Raw genomic sequence first — 22,272 nt, forward strand, 5'->3', positions numbered from 1 at the left:
CATGAATATGAAACGGTAGTGGTACCGTAGGGTAGTGGCATACATAAGCAGTTCGTGAACTAACAAGTGATAATTAAGGCAGTGTATAAGTGTGTTTGATAAATAAAAATTATACAAATAATTATATTTTACAATTTTAGGATCCTTATTTGGAAGTACCTGAAGCTGCTACATATGAATTATCTTCCTGCTACAATGTATCTATTGATTGTCGCGCAGGCGACATGGTAGCTCGCATTCAGACCTCAAAATTATTCGATGGTAAAATATACGCCAAAGGAAGCCCTAACTCGTGTGTTGTTGACGTTGAACAAAGTCTTGAATTCGAATTACATATGGGGTATAATAATATTGAGTGCAATGTGAAACAAAATGGACTTGGCAGGTAATTATTTTTTTTAGACTAAGTGCTTAAGTAGAAGTAAGTTTATTTCACTTTATATGAACAATAATTGTATATTTTTTTAGATACCTGAATGACGTTGTAATTCAACACCATGACACTATCGTTACATCATCTGATCTTGGTTTGGCGGTAACTTGTCAATACGATTTGACAAATAAAACTGTAGCAAACGAAGTTGATCTTGGAATTCACGGTGATATCAAGACCGGAATTTCAGAGGAGGTTATTGTCGATTCACCGAACGTAGCTATGAGGATTACCGACAGGAGTGGCGATGATACTATTGCTTCAGCTGAAGTTGGAGATCCCTTGGTAAATATTTGTTCCAATAATATTTTTGTGACGAATGTTTTTGTAAATATTTTAACCTTATATTTATTTTTATTCAGGCCCTGCGATTCGAAATTATGGACCAAAAGTCACCGTTCGAAATTTTCGTACGAGAACTTGTTGCTATGGACGGTGTGGATTCAAGTGAAATCACACTTATTGATAGCGATGGTTGCCCAACTGATCATTTCATTATGGGGCCTTTATACAAATCAGCAGCGAGCGGAAAGGTATTATTAAAAAAAATATATCTTTTTTATTTCTGAATTCCGAGCTGTGATATTAAGTGAGAAATCTAAATTAAAAATCTATAGTTTCTGAAACTCTGGCTAAAGCCTGATTAATTAATCTGACTATGAATATGTTTTGGAAACTGAAAGTAAGAGTTTGTGTTCACTAATATCAACACTTTTATAACTTACAGACGCTGCTTTCTCACTTCGATGCCTTTAAGTTCCCTTCATCGGAAGTTGTACAATTCCGTGCCTTGGTGACACCGTGTATGCCTACTTGTGAACCAGTTATATGTGATGGAGGACCGAATGAACTTCGATCGGTCATGTCATACGGTCGTAGGAAGAGACGTTCGACCCCAGCGGCACCTACTGATGACATGCTTCTAGTTCAAACCATTCAAATAACTGACAAGTTTGGTTTCGACAAACAGAAAATGAAGAATGTTACCGAAGATGCTGTGTTTGTAAGAGAGACAGACGTTACTTGCGTCAACGCATCTGGAGCAATGTTAGCAGCGGCAGCATTTATAGCAGCTCAACTAGTCGTGCTTGCAGCGTGGACTTGCAGTTGGCAACGAAGACGTGCGGCAGCTAAAGCCGCAGAACTCCTACCTGGCCCTAATGCTCCTTCAGCTCTCTGCAAAGTCTACGACGCCAGTTTCTCTCGTGCGCACCAGAGGCACTTTTGAGTAGATTTCCGTAGGTATGTTGACGTGATATACGTCTGCAATAGTAGTATATTTACATAATATAAATTCCCCCGTCGTTTCTAAGCTCCGAATGATAATGTAATATTATGATATTGCCTTGATAATTCAGGGAGTATAGGATGACGACAGCGGTTATTATTATAAGTTTCGAAGTAAGCCCGTTCTAATGCCATGTCAGGCAACCGTAGCGGAGTTTGCGCGACACGGAGACGGGGACGACCTTATGAGCGTGCGCGATTGTGGACGAATGCTTGTGATGTAACGCCTGATTTAAGAGTGTATGATGTGACTGGGTACGCTCGCTTGTCCCCATCTCCGGAGTTATTTGCGGGACTATGGCCGTGAGTCATCATAAAGACATTGTCGCTTAATATACTTTACGCTTAGACCTTTAGCAGAGGTTTCAAGTCGTATTGTACCATATTTTAATGTAGCATAAGCCTGATATGATGATAAGTAAAATTAAAAATTTTGTACCTTTTAAGTAGTTAACCGATCACGCGACCTAAGTCAAGAAACGTTAGATTGACGGCCATCCCGACATCGTAATTTATTGACTTTAGTTTAGTTTCTTTTTACGTAATTTATGTTTGATTGCGAATTAAATATATGTAATAATAAATTTTTAATTTAAATAAATAGATGCTTATAACTAAAATGTGCTATTTTCTACGATATAAATTGAAAGTATGTTATAATGGTGTGCTAGTAGTGCCTTACTCAAATATTGTAGTAATAAATTACACAATTTACTTCTATAAACTAATTTAATCCGTCCAAATTGCCAATTACCTGCAATAAATTTTTCTAAATAAATTCAATGTTTTCATTTACCACCCTCCACTTTTAAGGAACGAAAATAATCTCTTCGAAGTGAATATGTTTAGCTGATATTACCATGGGTCAAAACAATATCCAATTAATATATACATATGCTACCAATTTTTGAATGTTATAGTATAGGTAATTAAAAATATTCTTTAATATTTTTAGTGTTAATTTGATCAATCTAATCTGTGACTTATGGTTGCACAATTTAAACTTTTCACTTAACCTAGTTTCGTAAACTATGATAAAAAATATATACTTATGATAATTGCAAAAAACACGTTGATGACTCACATAATTTAGCTACTATGGATGGCAAGCAAAATCAAATTGAGTATTACAGCGGAGGCGGGGGCCGCTTTTAAATAAAATACCATAGAAATACGTTAGTCACTATGTTATGAGATATTGTTCAAACACTTGGAAGGCTCGAGAGAGACGTATAAATATACGAATGACAGGACGCTCTGACACAAATGTATAGCATTGTAGCAATGCTTTCGTGTATTTGCATTTCATGATAATAAATATCATGTAATATTTTATATTTACATATATTTATCTAAGAAAAATAGAAAAAATAAATTACCTGTTTTTTTGTGCAGTTTAATGTAATTATATTGTATTTATTTGTACTTGAGATTGTTCATAAAAATTCATTAGCTTAAGCGACAGTAATTATCTATACTGAAATGCGCAAGTAACACTGTCTGCCTGTTACGCTTACACAGCTAAAAAAATTAACTGATTTTGATGAAATTTTGTATGTAGCAAGCTTGAACCCCAAGGAATGATGTAGGCTACTTTTTATACCTTGCAACCACCCTTTCGCGAGTAAAACCGCGCGCGAAAACTAGTTCCGACCTTGTAACTCAAAAATCAAACACATTAACGAAAGTTTTATCATCTTACTTTCCCGTTCTATTCAAATTGAAAAAATTAAAATAAAAACATACTCAATCATTTATAAATGAGGATACATAAACGTGTATAAAATTTGTATTTATAAATCTTTTGATAAAACTTTTTCAACATAACTAAATTTATGATTTTTTATTGTACATTCCTTTCAAGTTACATAATAAGCTCATTTAAAAATGTTGTCAGAAGATAAATCGCAGACTACTAAAAAAACCGCTACCCACATGTTTTTAAAGAATGCGAGAACTAGTACGAAAATGGTCAAACGTTTTGACCAGTTCTAGACGTGTCTGAAAACGGCACGCATTAAGAGATGAGATCTTATAGTTTGGTTTGCGTGGAACAATCACGTGTGAAGGGGCACACCTCACGTCGGCATTCGTGCCTTAGATTAGATCGGAGTGTGCAGGCGACAACGGCACGCGACTGTAAGACACGTGCCGCACTGACAACAACCATTAGCAAACGTTGCTAAGAATCTAACTTGTGGTCTGAGATTAAGATTATTGCCAAGCGCAAGTAAATGACTTAACTTGAAATTCCTTTACAACATAGATGCTCCTTAGATCACACAGAGCACTTCTTCGAATATATTCCGATAAACTCATATTGCAAATAAATAGCGAATCATTTAAGGGCTATAAAATAAAATCGTCCAATGCAACAATGTCCATAAAGAAGAGAATTTTACAATAGCATGAAATATTCATAAAATAGGACCACCTGCGACTTTAAAGAATAAATGGCTAAAACGGCAACAATTCGTTGGCTGGCACAATTCTTCGCTGAGGTCAGCAATATCTCGACAACTCACATTTATTTAAAAAAAAAAAACGAAAAACCTTTAGAAATATATATTTCTTTTATGCAAATGAAAGCACAATTTATAAAAATATATTTATGTATGGATATATTTTAATTAAGGATAATTAACGTAAAATAATCTTCGCACACAATTGATATAATGATATTATATCCAATATTAGAAATATCTTTACACTGTACAAAGTCATCCTTGAAAATATACACGTTTAAAAAGATCTTTTGCTTGATCAAGAGGGACTCGCTCCGTATCTTACTATGATTCTATTGAACGAATTATTCGATAGTATCTTATGTTCGGAATAGCCACAGGAATGAAATATGGCTGCAGGCTTTGTTCATAAAATATGTTACGAGCCCTTAAGGTAATAAATAAGTATAATCCTAGTCCAAAAATAATTCATCCACATAATATCATTATTTAATAACAATAAAATATTGTTCATCGAAATAACTTTTATCTGAAGAGATGAAAATAATTTTGAAGTATTTCTAATTCTTTTATTTGTACATTTCATAAAATTATCTTTATTGTTTTAAAATTGATTATTATCGTCTAGAAAGAAATAACTGAAATGAAAAAAAAAAACGTACAAGAAATTAATTAATGTGAGAATAGAATTAAAATGTTTAGTCAAAACAAGGTCTATCTGTTTATAGAATCATTTTATTCATCAAAACAATGTTATTGTAGTTGCATGACTCCGCATAATCAAATATGCAGCATTTATCATCGTGTTCGCTGTCAATATGGACTTTATATTCTAAGCATGTTTATAGAAAATGGAAGTTCTATTGGTTTGGCATTTAAATGGCGCTATTGTTGCAGTAAATGTACTTTTAGTCTTTCATATACTTTCTCTGGTAAATGAAAGCGTGAAGTTGTTATGATTTTAATATTATGAAAATACGAGAATATTTAGTACGTATAAGAATTATTTGGTGTACCATTTCTGTGTTTATTAACTATTTCATTATTGAAAATTACTTGCTTTTGGTCTGTCTGATTACACACCATTTCGTTATGATAAGAGATTCATGGATACGAATTAAGTTCCGTATACAAGGTAATGTAGGAAAAATATTATAGAAACATATAGGAGACGGTAGCTTTATAATGACAAAAAATGGCATCCGCTGCTTGTGATGTTATCACGAAATCTTTTAGCAGTTCATAAATCATTTGATATAATCAGTGCAGCAATTTCAGTGCATTCACAATATATAATCGATTTTTGTTTATTATTAAGGCGATTACTCGATACCAGTAACGGATATTTGTGGTGCAATTTGTGTACTTATTTGCATCGGAATCGTTGGGAGCAATCGCAGTCACGCAGAGTCCAGTGCGAAAACAAACCTGGTTTACCCGTAAATCAAAAGTCATTCTTGTAGCGAATACGCTTTAAAATACATTAAGAAAGAAACGTGGACTGCATCAGTAAAGTCTACCTAACCTTTTCTGAAACCTTTCATTACTTACATTTATCATAAAACTAAATCCTTACTAATATTTTAAATGCGAAAGTGAGTTTGTTTGTTTGTTACGCGTTCACTTTATAAACCTTCAACTCATTGTCATGATTTTTTGCATACAAGTTGTCAGGGGTACAGAAAAGGACATAGGGTTCATAATACCCCTCCCCCCACAAATACGCGGACGAAGCGGTAGGTAAAAACTATAAAAGGTATACTAAAAATGGTGACGTTAATGGTTACGTCTTGGAATTAAATATTAATGAACTTATTATATAATAACGTATTTCTTTTTTTATATATAATCAAACCACAAATTAATACCATCACGCCTTTAATTTGTTTCATTTATTGTTTCAAACTTTTCTTGTTCGAAATTTAGCAACGTACCTGTGCCGGACAGAGTGTACAAGTGTGTGGCGCAAGCACAAGTGCACTATCTGTTCCTTCAAACATAATCAACATACGGGAATGTCAACACTGCTAACCAATTCCGGGTTGCTACAGTTCTCTGTAGCAACTAAAAATAGTAATTCTTTACTCGACAGAAATATTACTTAACTGTCTTAGATGTAGAATAGTTTTATAAGAATCACTACAAATTTTGTAGGTGGACTTTACGAGGTGGAATTTACGACTGGACTACAGTTTTGGTAAAAGTGCAGGGTCAGGAAAAAAACAATTTTTGTCATGCTATTTTTTAGCCCTCCTGGGGGAAAACCCACCTGGGTTCCCTGTATCTGGGAACCCTCCTAGAAATGGAGGCCCGCGGGCCGACATACAACCGAAAACAACCTTCTTTCACGCCTTTCAATCAATGTCCAAAGTACAACAATTATTTTTGTAAAATGTTGGGGCTTTAATATATTTAAAAAAGTAAAACATTTCTTCTCCTTAATGGCTAACGAATAGATAATGTACTATGTTTTCCAAACTATTTGGAAATTTAAGACAGTCATATAGCTGTATGGTTACGGTAGCTAGCCTTGGTGCCCCTTTTCAAATATCCAATCTATATTTATTAAACAGTTAGCACCAATAAACGATAATTTATTGGTATTAACTACAAAAACACTTATTTTAGAATCCAATATGTGTAAATATGTGAAAGCATCCAATATTGAGTTATCTATTACATTATTAGTGATTATAACTAAACATAATAAAGTATTTCCCCTAAATCGATTGTAATTTAATTTATTTATTACATTTTATTAATCGTAAAACATGTAAAATAATTCCATTATAGTAAGATGATACTACACTTGTTAGCCCTGTCGTATAAATATTAACAAACCAGTAAAGCCGTGTCGTGAAAGTAATTTGAGATTATGGCCATTCAATTTCCTCATACAAGTCTTACTGTAATTATTTGCCAGTCATTCGTGGTCGGATCCACAAATTTGTTTAGACATTCAAGTCTTGTCGTTGTTTTTTTTTAAATTGGTCAACTTCGAGATGTCCACACTGCGGGTGGCGGGAAATTCATCTGACATCGGTTTGTCATTAGCCCGCTCTCGGCGGGTTCCTTATTTGTAAACGGGTATACAACCGGTAGGTAGGTTGAGGACCTATGAGTCCCTGACAGGACTATCAGTCAAACATATTGCAAAACTGATTTGCTTGATTTGTTATCAACATTGACGAATGGTTTCTAGCGTCACTTAATATTTATATATTCATTGTTTTGTACTTGCTTCAACAATCTCAGATCGGGTTTAATCACAGTTTTACTTTATTAGAAATAAGATATAAAAAAGAGTAAATTAGAAATTTACTATTTCGTATTTTAAAACGTTTGTTCTAAAATTAAATAAAACTGTGATCTATGTGCAAATTTGGTCTGTCTTCAATTTCTCATTAAATTCAGATTCAACGCTATATACAAATTTCTTGTTGCAAGTAAAATTAGGATAGAATCGAAAACATAATTTTTATACATAAGAATATACAAAGAAACGCCCTCAAATTATAACACATACACACAAATATGTCCTTCTAAGAAACAATCGAATTCTGGAAACCTTAAAACCGGAAGATTCGTGAATTTTTATTAGTGTTCCCAAGTGTTCTCTCAGTGTTTACTTTTACTTTAACAGACTGTTTGTAAGGTAGTTTGACCGGAACTCTGAGCTGAAGTTGATATTGGCACTTGCTTGTTAAAATTAAAGAAATTATGATATTTTGTTTATCAATTTCTACCTCATGACAGCTTTTGATATATGTATATAGTTTATGATATATAGGTGATTATAGGCATATATTATAGTACGAAAAAGTTATGAATCGGAACGAAACTAAAAATAGAAAAGATACACAAAAACCACGACTATCAAGATTTGATTACTTATTAAAAAATCTTTAAAATGTTTGAATGTTTCGATGTGAAATTGGTAGATCTCTAAAACGAAAATTAATACTACATATAGTTTCATTTGATGGTTATGACACGATCATAAATTCATTTATAAAATAAAATAAATCTTTATTACAATAAATGTCATACTATTTATGATAATAGGTTACTTGTAATAAAACATAGTAATTTACAAACGTAAGAAATTATCCGAACAATAAGTGCGTGTTAAAATGACACAATGAGTTTTAATTTGATTTATTTGTATTTATAATTGACCGGGTGTTCCACTTTGAAGGAATCGATGAATAGGGAAACCACGACAATTATATCCACAAAGCCTTGTAAGTGTAACTATAATTTTTTTTTTTATAATTATATCCTGGTTCATTTTTCACACACGGCCATCTGATCCCAAATTAAGCTTGTACAAAGCTTGTGCTATGGAAACCAGACAACTGATATACTACATATACTACTTTTTTTTTGGAAATACATACTTATATAGATAACTACACCCAGACTCAGGACAAACAGACATGTTCATGCACACAAATGTCTGTCCCGGGTGGGAATCGAACCCACAACCTTCAGCGTGAAAGGCAAGTATCTACCAACCACGCCAACCGGCTCGTCATATGTGGAACTATGTGGAAAATTGAGCTTCTAACCAGTAATGGGACATTCAAGATGTGCAATTGCGTTTCACAGTAATATACAGTAACATTTCGAAGATTTAAAAAAAAACCCCAGTAATAAAAAGGGTAATTTTTTTTTATTTTTTTTTTTATAGAATAGGAAGGCGGACGAGCATATGGGCCACCTGATGGTAAGTGGTCACCAACGCTCTTAGACATTGACATTGTAAGAAATGTCAACCATCGCTTACATATCCAATGCGCCACCAACCTTGGGAACTAAGATTTTATGTCCCTTGTGCCTGTAATTACACTGGCTCACTCACCCTTCAAACCGGAACACAACAATATCAAGTATTGCTGTTTTGCGGTAGAATATCTGATGAGTGGGTGGTACCTACCCAGACGAGCTTGCACAAAGCCCTATCACAAACAAATATATCTACACAGTCCGATTAGGTCTTTAAACATCAATACAAAATGTATGATTTGTTCTATTAGTACTTAAAGTAATTTAATTTAATGTGATTGATTCTTTTGATTGTAAATTTGAATTGATTTGATTTAATTCAGATTTTTATTATTGTAATTTTTGTCTTTTTACTATTTATTTGTCTTTATGATCCCTGTTTGGTCGAAATAAATGATTTTATTATTATTAGCGTATGACGGTGTTGAGAGTGGATTCTTTTGCAAGGCAAGTATGAGCCAAAAAAATAGCTTTCTTCAAACTACCTTAAATTTAAAAATAAAAAAACCAACGCAACGGCTTATACTTCGAGATATCGCATGCCGCAATTCTTAAAGTTAAATTAAAACATTTATTTAATAATAATAATAATGTCCTGGGACATTTTTCACACACGGCCATCTGATCCCAAATTAAGCTTGTACAGAGCTTGTACTATGGAAACCAGACAACTGATATACTACATATACTTTTTTTCTTTTGTAAATACATATTTATATTGATAATTACACCCAGACTCAGGACAAACAGACATGTGGGAATCGAACCCACAACCTTCGGCGTGAAAGGCAAAGGCAAGCATCCACAAACTACGCCAACCGGCAAATTTTATTTAATTTAAAATATTTGTTGATTCGAAAGTGGCTAAACTCGATTATTATTTCTAAAAGGCACTGATCTTCAATAAATCCGAACCTTCAACTACTTAAATTAAGATCGCGTAGCGGTTCAACAATAATTCGTGAGTAATAAATTGTACTGCACTATAAATGTGCGAATAACAATAATATACAACGAAACGAGAGTTGAGTATTCGCGCGGGCCGTCGGAAGTGATGAGTGAGATCACGAAGTAGACGCGGACGCGCTAACAATCCACTAATAGGGATCGTGGTCGTGACCCCGCCTCCCGTGCTCGACAATATTATCCCAGCTGACGGATACAATTATTGCTCTCGAAGAGCGCACACTTTAGATTATTTTAACGAATCAGTCGTAATCAAATAGAAATGAGAATTTTAAAAATGTTTTAATTTTTTTTAATATAAATAATTCGATACATTACACGTTAAGATTAGTTCATAGTCGATTTTCGATCGGGTTGCTTATCAAATTGTTTTTTTAAACGACAATATTTAATAGCATATAATACTTAATAAATTATTTTTTAGGTACCTATTATATAATATTTTAATAATATTTTTTAATATGATAATTATATATAATATAAACGAATAATAAATATGTAATGTGCGGTTTAAATTATTGTAACTGAATATTTTTCTCTTAGTATTCGAATGTTATTGTGTTTAGTGTTTACGCGTTGCAATAATGAACTCTATTGAGCAATTACCTATCGTAATAATAGGGTAATGTTTGATTGAAAATATTACATTACAAATTACATTGTCTAGAGGATATCTTGCTACGGAAATCCCAAATTTCAAAAGGAATTAAGATTTAAATATATACAATACTACAATGTGAAGTTTTTTTTTTTCCAATTACCAGTAACAGCCTGTTAATGTCCCACTGCTGGGCTAAGGCCTCCTCTCCCTTTTTGGGGAGAAGGTTTGGAGCTTATTCCACCACGCTGCTCCAATGCGGGTTGGTGGAATACACATGTGGCAGAATTTCGATGAAATTAGACACATGCAGGTTTCCTCACGATGTTTTCCTTCGCCGAAAAGCACGAGATGAATTATAAACAGAAATTAAGCACATGAAAATTCAGAGGTGCTTGCCCGGGTTTGAACCCACGTTCATCGGTTAAGATTCACGCGTTCTTACCACTGGGCCATCTCGACTCTCCAATTAAATATATATATAATTTTCCAATTAATATAATTAAATATCATTGAATTTTCGAATATAGAATTGATGACAAATTATATTCTGCCTATGGTAAAATTTACCTTTATTCTTTTAGAAAATACGACGCTTGGATATTATTATGAAAACAAATATTTTATTAGATATCGTTATTCGGTTCGAATTGTCAAATTAAGTTTGACAAATTTTATATTATATTTGTATCCATTATGAGCTTATTACTAACTATATCCATTTTAATTTTACTTCCAAAGTTGCGATAACAACTTCGTCGACATTCAAGACGCAATTTTTTTTTCGAATCCATAAAAATAGATTCAGAAAATCATAGATTATTCACGATTTGGACCAATGATATCAGTCAGCGTCATTTCAATTTTCTTTTGTCTTTATTCCTCTTGAGGTTGGAATAGACTATAGGTGGGTAAATACTACTTTTATTTATATTTGGAGTAGAGTCATTTGCCCTCCCGGCTAATATAAAAAAAAATGTTGTCCGTACATATTGTAATTCGATGAGAAAAAGTCATAATAGTAAATTCTATAAAACTTTTATTGAAAGTGTTGATAGATATTAAAACAAACGTCACTCACCCTTAGTCTCTGGTCGCCGACGGTCCACACGCGGCTCGCGAAGTCGTTGGAAGCTCCTACGATGTACACGCCGGTGGCGTCGAAGTCCACTGACATCACGCCCGCATTGGACCCCACGAGTGTTCCCTTATTTTCAATAAGGCCAGCTGTAATAAACTATACTTATAATAAAAGTATTTACATTGTACAAGCTCACAAGCAGAAAGGAGTGAAGTTGAACGGTCTAAATTATAAGTTAAGACATATGTACAAAGCAAACATACTTGTATATGAACTGATTAATAAGCAGAAGTTCGGTAGTAGCGGCTTACTGGTGTGAGTGCTAGAACGCACACGAACAGAACCATCCAGGTAATAATATATATATATAGTAATCTGGTCTTGTACGAAGTCATCTTTATTACTCAATAATGTGAAATGAAGGAATTCTGGTTATTTTGAATACTTCGACTGGTTGAGAGAAACTGCTGCAAACTGGTTTCTACTAGTAACAAAAGCCCCAATATCTATTACATTGCATTTTTAAGTGTTAAAAGATACGTGCAGTTGCTACCGACTAGTGGCAACCATGTGAACAGAAGGACAAATAGTTTACACTAAGTAACTCACGTTTAGATACGTCCCAGAGTTTGACTTTCCTATCAGCTCCGCCGGTCGCTACGAGCCGGTCTGTCGGGCTCCATTTCACGGCATTTACTTCACCGTCGTGTGCGTCCTAGGCAAGGAAAATTATAAGTACATAAAAAATAGACAATTTTAATATTAAATAATATAGCTTTATATGACAAATTGATTAATAAAAAGGGGTAGCTGGTAATTCTCTCGTCGATTCTCCTCAAAAAATCCACATTCCAATGTTTTATAGACGAGACATTATAAAATAATGACTTAAAAATAATAGCCTTCATGGACGAAGTATAAGAATATATTTATTTTATTTTATCAAACGAGATCAATGCTCTTTTACTTCACGGCTAATTGTAATCTATATAATATACAAAGCCAAACAGTTCAGCATTATTACTCAACCTAATATTTTTTTATTTGGTTATTGATAAGTTTTAGTGTGATCAACAAAAAATGAAATAAGAGTAAAACAAAAAAAATGTTCGAAACATAAACAACAAATATGTATGTTATAATAAAATTTCGGCAACTGTGCGAACACTATATAAATAAGTAGAAATACAATCTATAAACTAAACATGTTATCGAATACATTAAATACTTTTCACTTATTTCCAGATGTTTAAGTTACGCCAAGATTAACTATTAACTCGGAATGATAAAGTATCATCCGTTCACTTGTAACGGCACTTTATCGTTTAACGATCAATCATTGACTTATCTAATATTCATTATATGTTTACTTAACAAGAGTACATTTAATAAAGTATACAGTTATTCACAATACCTTTAATGAAGTCGATTGTTTGTTTCTGTTTAAAAATCGACGCAGTATGTTTCGTATAAATATTTTCCATACATTATTCGACGTTCCATTGCGGTTGGTGGATACACGTGTGGCAGATTTTTATCCGACAAAAGCTGATTTTTTTAAAGATGTTTTCCTTTACCGCCGAGCACGAAATAAATAATAATAAAATAGAATTAAGCATATTACTGGTGGTAGAGCTTTGTGCAAGCTCGTCTGGGTAGGTACCACCCACTCATCAGATATTCTACCGCAAAACAGCAATACTTGATATTGTTGTGTTCCGGTTTGAAGGGTGAGTGAGCCAGTGTAATTACAGGCACAAGGGACATAAAATCTTAGTTCCCAAGGTTGGTGGCGCATTGGATATGTAAGCGATGGTTGACATTTCTTACAATGCCAATGTCTAAGAGCGTTGGTGACCACTTACCATCAGGTGGCCCATATGCTCGTCCGCCTTCCTATTCTATAAAAAAAAAAAAATATATGAAAATTTTGGTTGTGCTTTCCCGGATTTGAACCAGTAATCTTAGGTTGAGATTTACGAGTTCACCACCGTGTATGCGTCATCTATACTTTTAATTTTATACTAAAGGATTGCGATATTAAAAAAAAGCGCTTCGAATCACATTGAGAAATTGCGATAAGAAAGCAAAGTAATACTTACAAGGTATTATTTTTACATCGTATGGGATTGAAGATATTCAGTATAATAAAATAATATGAAAAAAAAAAAGAAATAATCGGTTTTAGACGACTATATTTTTTAAATGTGGTGTAAATAATCTTGATGTGGGTGGGTTTGACTGTATAATATTAAATTTAAGAGAAAACTTGATTCGTTTACTTATGTAAACATGTTAATAACATTCAAATGTATGTAAAGAGATAAAATTACGAAATATCTAATTTTGCGGATGTCAATTAATACAGATCTTTTTTTTTGGTATAAAGCACGTGTGCAACGGAACTACCGTTTTTGTGGATTTCATTTTTAAATTTGTAAATAAGTCTGTTAATCTTTATTATGGGAAAACGATTGCGCATCGGAGTGGATCGTGTACCGGACACGGTGGTAGATGTAAATTATTATTATTTTTTTTAATACTAAATATACAAGTGTGGTACTTTGAAAGGTAAAATTGATTAATTATTTTTGACGATTCTCAAAAACAAGGTAATTACCGTGAAAACAGTTTACCTACAATACGTCAAAATTCGAATGCCATATTTTTTTTACTGAACTAGTAATAGTAATAGTAACAGCCTGTGAATGTCCGACTGCTGGGCTAAGGCCTCCTCTCCATTTTTGAGGAGAAGGTTTGGAGCTTATTCCACCACGCTGCTGCAATGCGGATTGGTGAAATACACACGAGGCAGAATTTCAGTGAAATATGCAGGTTTCCTCATGATGTTTTTCTTCACCGTCAAACACGAGATGAATTATAATTTTAAATTAAACACATGCAAATTCAGCGGTGCTTGTCCGAGTTTGAACCCACGATCATCGGTTCACGCGTTCTTACCACTAGACCTTGGTTCTATCAAATTAATCAAACCAGTAAAAAACCACAAACCCAATAAGGGTTTGTGGTTTAAAATAATGGCCAATCAAAAACTATATTAAGTATGTCTATTTTTGAGAATAATGTATACCTTGAAATACATTTCGTTTAAACGCAAACGATGTAACAATACTGGACGTAAAAATAGCTAAAAATATAATTTTGAGTATTAACTTTAGATATAATTGAGACAAACTTACAAATCTTAATGCGACTTTAGTAGGCAGTGTTGTAGCGTAGTAAGGCATGGCATCCATTATTTTATCATCTGTGCTACCCCCAGAGCCACCACTACTTCTACTGCCACCTTCTCTGGCCGCTTCTTCTAATTCTTTGCGGACTTTATCACTTTTTTTCCTGAAATAAAACGTATAAAACTATAACAATTCCCGTATGTATTACTTCTGTATTTTTCTTCCGTGCTTAAGCTTCTGTACAGGGATTAAAGGGCCATTCTATCTTGTTTTCAGATCGTATAAAACCGCAACCGATGCTCATATCCTCGCTTATCCAGGCATCCATTTACTTACAAAACGATCAACCCAATACTGCTCACCTTAATTTTTATATATCAACAAACGAATGTGCAACTGCACGTGCAATAATACCATGCAATATTAAATATATACCATGCAAAATACAAACTGTCCATTATCAAACATATCTTAAATTTACAATGATTATTTTAAAATTAATGTTAATCAACCCAAAACTTTAATGATATTGAGTTTATTAATAATGATCATTTATTTAAAAGTGTTTGTTTTTATATTAAACTGGCTGATACGCGATTTGCCTTGCAACGGCTCTTTAATAAAAAAAATACATACGACTGCGTTACGTACGTCTACGTTTATGGTACTACGACAGTTACCTTCACGCAAGTGCCAAAAAAACTATAAAAAGTTTAAATCCAATCAGATGAAAGATGCGTGAACGTAATTAATACGAAAAAAACATGCATTATTTATATAATAAGATTTGAAGATTGAGTTTTTCAAATCAACATATTTCTTATAAAATCAATATATCATTTTATACACAATTATTTTAATAAAAAATCTAAATAAACAATCACTTTTAAATTTCCATTTATGAAAAATCAGATAAACAATCTTTCAAAATGTATCTAATTTATGATATTAATTTGATGTGCGTCTCGAGTATAACCACATTACAATTTTGTCATGTATGTCCAACATCATCTATATTCAAGTTGAAAATATATGTATTACAATTTTGACTTATAACTTTACCTTATACTATCATAGATATAAAATTGCCTAATTGCATATATATTTCTGAACATAATTTAGAAAACAAAGAAATTGTTATATGATGGTTAATATATACTTCAAGTAAATTCAACAAACTTTAGATATAACATTACCGCCAATTATTGAAAAAAAAATACAAATCAATATTTATAAAAAGAAACAATTTCACAAAAAAAACAACAAGACACAGTAAAAAAATTGAAATATAAAGCTGTAGATAAAAGATAGTACAAAATCGTATACAAATGCATCGTCCGTCGTAGCGCAATGATAAGTGGGGGAAATTGAAAAATGAGTCAGTTTCAGAGTGCAGTTAAGACATATATGGGCCGTCATTATGAGAAATAAATGTCCTTTTAAACGCCACAATGCCTTCATACCACCAAGACCTCATTCACATTATCTCAAACTCACCCGAAACTAACTCTACCAAACGTGTTGATGAAAAACGCAGTAGGGTTGCTTGACCTGTTGAAAAAAATTAAACAAAAGGAAGCAAACAAAATCATATACAATTATGCAAGCTTCTAAGGCTGCGCTATCACACGCATAGTCCATTCTATACATTCAACTACGTTAAAAAAACTAATATTTTTGTTATTAAACAGGGCCATTTATAAAACACAGTACCATTACAGTGAAGTAATAATAAAGCTATGCAAAAAAATATCCGACATCTCTCTTTCAAATACTTCTATTGCTAATAAATATTATTCAGGGCAATGTAATGTATAAAAATCTTATATAGTATAATATTTAATAATAAACAAATAGTTTAAGAGTGTAATAAAAAATTTAAATTTATAAAACCTAGGTGCGTTTATACAGTTATTGTCAATTTTTAATGGCGTTGTAAACATTCTGTTAACAACTATGGTACGAACCTTTAACACCTTTACCCCAACCGAATTAAATATACAATTTAACAAAAAGCCATACAGCTTTATAATTACAATCAACACATGAAAAAATATTTTTCAGTATTAATGTCAATCGGTAACCTTTAATTAAAATTTAATTTAGATACATGCAAATGATTTTGTAATGAAAATTAAACAGGCGTAATCTACTAAAATAAATAAAGTTAATCTTACTTTAAGAAGTGTTCATTTTCTTCGTTCATTTTGTCCGCATCTTTGGCTTTGTATTTAATAAGTCTTTCAACAAGAGACCGATTTTCATCCTGTAATTTAAAAAGTGTGATAATCTTATTTTATAATTATCTATTTATAATCTATAAAATGAAAAAATAAAACTTGTGGATAACCTTTTTTGAACAACATTCATCCGCTATTTGTTAAAGTAATTTGAGAATAATTAAAAAAAAATTAAGCAATGGGAATAAAAATTGAATAATATTTTTTTTATTATGAAAAGAAACATATTTTTTATTAATTAATATCGAAACAACACACATACGATAGTTAGTGTCGCGACGGTCAAAGTCTTTCACTTATTTTGCTCTAGCTCTCATAAACCAAGTGTCTGGAGGGTAAAGTACAAAAGAAACTTCGTTACAAAGATATTATCACACTAAATTGTACCGGATTGGGTCAATCATATCTAGTCAGAACAGTGTTAAGTTTTCGACTGAAGGTGGACTGTGTTTGTAATTTCATAGAAGTTATAAGCGTGAGTATTTTATATATACCGATAATCACATGAGGACTATAAGTATACAGGCTGCTCCATTTTGTTCATGTTACTTTGTAACATTAAACGGTATAACGCTGTAATGCAAATGAGAACAAAAATACTCATTGGTTTTTGTTTAAGTGTATTTTTAACATTTGTATATCTTTTACGTCTCTGTATTTATATAGTATATAATGAGAAGGTGTATTCAATAGGTATTCATTTAGATATTGTATGAAAGGTACTATCCGTTTCTGAGTACTTCTTGACATATTATTTTAAAAAAATACGCTATAAAATAAAGTCGATGATGACGAAGGTACACACGTAGTAAATAAATATATATATATTTTATTACATAGGTATAATGCGAAAATACATTAAGTAATTGCCCAATTCACCTATTATATTATTACATTATTAATTTTATATATTATATACTTGTTAAATATAATAATAATTATTTAATATTTATAATTTTGAATCACGCTGAACATGATGGACACAACCGCGAATTGCGTTGGCATATTGCCACGAATGAATGATGCAATAAAAATTCGAAGATTCAGTGGAATAGTTTGTTTCCAGCGATATGTACGTTCGGCATAAGTACTTCGAACGAACGCAAGAGCGCGCTACACGACGTGTAAATGTTTCTCGTAACGACATGATATTTAAAACATTTTCATTTCGTATTCTTATCCGGCCGAGGTTTATTTTACACATGTTTTTCGTTTGTATTACCTACGAAAACACATAACAATGCCAAAAATATTTCAATCCTCGTAAACAGATACACTTTTAGTGAGTTGAAAGATAATATTATTTTCATCTCATCACGCCCATAGCAACGAGGTCGTTCATTCATGTTGCAAATAATAACTAACCTTGCGTTTTATTACTTCCTCGGTATTTAAAATAGATTATCATCATTAATTCATGTTAATATTGAAAGCTTTATATGGTGACTAGTATAATTAAATGCCGAATGACACTTTAATTTTGTTCTGTATAAAATTATTAATGACGTTATTCATTAAAATATTAAATAACTTGTATCATTTGTTAGACTATTAAGTTATATGTAAAATTATTTTCATTTTAATTATCAATTAATTGATTTTCAAATTATAAAGGCGATTTAATATATTTGAATACACTTTTTAATGTTAGAATCAATATCCAACAAATTATTTTTAAAGTTTTAATTATCATAAGAGTATAAAGACATTTATTACTTATTAAAAAAGAAGTTTCAATGCAAATAATTAAAATAAAATAGATAATTTTAAATTCGATTTCGATTTGGCAAAATATTATTATTATCAATAACACTAGACACAATAAAAATAATCTATGAGCTATTTCAGGCTATTTTCACAGTTTCGTCCGATCAAATCCGCTTAAACATAACTCCTGACTGATACAACATCAGTCCAGACCTTTCTCAATAAATACCTTATTTTACGAAAAAAGTTCAGGTTTTATATAATTAACCTTCAAAATATTTTTAAATAGACTCTTCTTATTGCAAAGCCTATTAAAGGTTGGCAGACTAACAAGTAGGCTACCTGAGGGTAAGTGGTCACCACAGCCCATAGGCCGTTCATGATATTTTTCTCTTGCATAATTATGTTGCCTCAATACAGTTACATGGTAGCAATCACTGATAATTGTATTACCTGTGATTTCCGTAATTTGTCTTCAATAGCTGCGAATGCAATTTGTAACGCTTGATGTTCATCCCTTAATACTTGATTTAATCCTTGTAATTCAGCCATATTTGTTTCATACATTTGAATCTCTGCTCTAAGTGACGCTATTAATGCAGTGTTCTCTGAAATTCTAATCATATATTTCTAATTAAAATTTAAATGATACATTAATCTACGTTATAATAATTCTGTATTGCAATTGAAATATCAATATAATTATGGAAATATTTGACCATTGTAAGATAACATAAAGAAGTTTTCTTATATATTTATATGCACTTGTGTAATCTTTAATATATAATAGTTATTACACCATATATACATTTATAATTAAAGTAAATTTAACCATATAATGTATTCGCGACATTATATGGTTGTATAACCTAACTATTGTTAATTAAAAATAATATCATAACTATTTATATAGTATATAATAATATAATCTGAATAATCTGAGCTCGGAAAATAAAATATACATTAAATGTATAATGTAAAAAAATCACAGTAAATTAATTGAATATTCATTTCAGTCTTTCAATATAAATCTATTATAGTTAACTTGTTTATTTTTTCTTATCCATATTTTTATATGTTTCAATAACAATAATAAACAAATACTTTAGAAGCTTAAGAGCTTACATTATATCTTTAGCTTGCAAACTCTTTTCTAAGTCATGTGCTTTTGCATTTAGGTTAATGATTTGCTGCGCACTCTCTCCTCGCCGCCTGTGCATGGAAGTTAGTTCCTCTTGTTGGGAAAGAATCTTCTGTTCCAAAGCTTGTATCCTCTCATTAGATACACCACCTGAAACACATGTTAACACATTATTGATATTATTTAAAAAATACAGCAATATGTATCAAGCAACATCGTAAATTTATACATAAATGTTAAATTTAATTAGTCATTAATAAATGTTCGATATTTAATGGGTCAATGGTTTTATATCTTTAAGGGTCATTTTTGTTTATATTTTTGAGGTTTCTGTGCTGTATGACATGTTCTATTGAGAATTCCATTCTGAGAACTGCAATTTTTATACTTTTATTGAAAGTAAGAAATAATTTAATGATTATTCCTTTGGGATTTTTTTCCTACAATAGAAACTATTAATATATAGTGACTTATGGTATAAGGTATGACAATATGACGACTTCCATTAAAAGTCTTTCTATTTTTTATACTGAAAGAAAATATCTATTTAATGAAATATTACATGAATTATGTATCTCTCTATACAAAATGAAAGACATTATTTCCAACAACTTTCTTATCATATTCCTTAGGGTAATATTTTAATTTATATATATAATTTAATATATGAATAAACAATGTAAATAAAATATACACAAACCTCCACTAGATAATACACTTTCTGTGTTAGAAAATCTTATTCTTTCATTTAATAAAGTTAGCTGCAAGTTTTCATTTTTTAATGTGCTAACATTATCAAAAAGTCGACTTTCTGAAAATAAAATAAACATATTTTTTACAGAATGTCATTAATACTACAAAATGTTGTTAAATGTGCTACATTAACACAAAAAATAAACAGTTTTATCAAAAATAGTTCTGCTTATCACTAATAATATATAAAGGTAATTAGTCAAGATAATGTTGTGTTCCATCTAAATATATTAACTTTATATTACAGCAATAAAAATGACAATAAGTGTAGACAAAGACATATTTATCTGTTGGTTGAGTTACTTACGAAAAGTTATAATATCTTGGAAGGCAATTGTTTCCCGTTTATTACGAGTTTGCAATTGACTTATTATATTGTTTTTCCAATCTCCACCTTCCATTTTAACCCAAAATTTTTTTAGATCAATTTATTAAAATATATTTTTAAAGTTTTTATATCATAACAAACAGATGTCATTTCAAACCCATAGAATCACAGGTGGAAATATGTGCACTTATGTATAAATCTTCGTTTACGAAATTATGCTAATATAAACGCTTCGTTTTTCTTTATTTTTTCATTAACTAAATAATCATTAATTAATCAGTGTTACAAAAATTATGTATTCTTCACTCGTAAATAAACTTTTGACATTATGTCATTTAACTTATTTTCATAATAAAATGTCAAAGTCAACTTGCATTGGACTCGAGGATATTAATATCTTTATTAATAAAAATACAGATTGTCTACGGCTTTTAATTTTTGCTTTTAATATTTTAATAAGTAGGACAACATGGGACCAAACATTACTACCATACCCTAAAATGGTCCGAAGTTATATAAGGTTAAATTATAATTAAAATATTTACATGCAATTCGTGCTAACAAATTTTAATTTATTTAATTTTTAGACACTAAACAAACTACATGTAATCAATGATAATATTCATAATTCATAGCTACGGGTTTTTTTTGTGATGGTTATCATTTCTTTTATAAAGGAATACATCTTGAAGAAACCTGTAGGTACGTATCTGATGAATATCTGACGCATAACATGCTAAAACTTCGATCAATGTTATAATTTATCAGAAATTTTCTTTTAGTCCTAGTTTCATAAGTGTTTAGCGCTTAGCAACTTTGAATAGTATAATATAGCACCTTTTACTATTTTTTATTATTATTTTTATATTGTCAGGTGGCAGAAGAGATCCACTTTCATACAATGTTGTACATAATCATTCTAGTGCCATGTGTATATAGTTCCTTTATTATCGACTTTATAGAGCTGTTTCTCATGATGCTAATGCGATTTATTTTTTATTTTACGATTCATTACTAGTGGCTCTACATGTTATCCTCACACCTGTGGCTTTTTTGCAGACAATTAGGTAGTCTAGTAAAAAATATTAAATATAATAAAATGTTGTATTATTATACTTGTTTGCACTAGATTTAAAATGTAGCATTACATAAAACATGTTTGTTAATGTAAGAGTGCAAATCTACTATATTCGCCAGACTATAGAACTCGTTACAAACTAATTACAAGTGTTCAACGTAGAACGAGATACTGTAATACTGAGATACGGTCTGTAATAAGCCATGTGCAAAT

The 22,272-nt window shown here is 31.3% G+C and overlaps 2 protein-coding genes across 3 annotated transcripts in view; one reads left to right on the forward strand and one right to left on the reverse strand.

Annotated features, from left to right (window-relative positions):
* LOC126772622 (uncharacterized) overlaps positions 1-2,461 on the forward strand; it is a 41,072-nt gene extending 38,611 nt beyond the window's left edge. Inside the window, exons 8-11 of the mRNA XM_050493008.1 lie at positions 141-385; positions 469-718; positions 796-966; positions 1,161-2,461. Coding sequence (XP_050348965.1) covers positions 141-385; positions 469-718; positions 796-966; positions 1,161-1,661 — 1,167 coding nt within the window. The 3' untranslated portion in view covers positions 1,662-2,461. The remainder of the gene's footprint in view (positions 1-140; positions 386-468; positions 719-795; positions 967-1,160) is intronic.
* LOC126772624 (autophagy-related protein 16-1) overlaps positions 1-21,277 on the reverse strand; it is a 133,636-nt gene extending 112,359 nt beyond the window's left edge. The window contains exons 1-9 of one of the 2 annotated variants that reach the window (XM_050493012.1): positions 20,961-21,277; positions 20,601-20,711; positions 19,885-20,050; positions 19,213-19,375; positions 16,990-17,078; positions 16,310-16,363; positions 14,819-14,975; positions 12,228-12,333; positions 11,619-11,764 (exon numbers count right to left, since the gene is read on the reverse strand). In XM_050493012.1, the coding sequence (XP_050348969.1) occupies positions 11,619-11,764; positions 12,228-12,333; positions 14,819-14,975; positions 16,310-16,363; positions 16,990-17,078; positions 19,213-19,375; positions 19,885-20,050; positions 20,601-20,711; positions 20,961-21,054 (1,086 nt within the window). In that variant the 5' untranslated portion in view covers positions 21,055-21,277. The remainder of the gene's footprint in view (positions 1-11,618; positions 11,765-12,227; positions 12,334-14,818; positions 14,976-16,309; positions 16,364-16,989; positions 17,079-19,212; positions 19,376-19,884; positions 20,051-20,600; positions 20,712-20,960) is intronic. The other variant, XM_050493013.1, reaches the window with a different exon arrangement.
* Positions 21,278-22,272: the final 995 nt, after the last annotated feature.

This window comes from Nymphalis io, chromosome 13 (assembly GCF_905147045.1).
Source record: "Nymphalis io chromosome 13, ilAglIoxx1.1, whole genome shotgun sequence".
Classification (NCBI taxonomy): Eukaryota; Metazoa; Arthropoda; class Insecta; order Lepidoptera; family Nymphalidae; genus Nymphalis; species Nymphalis io.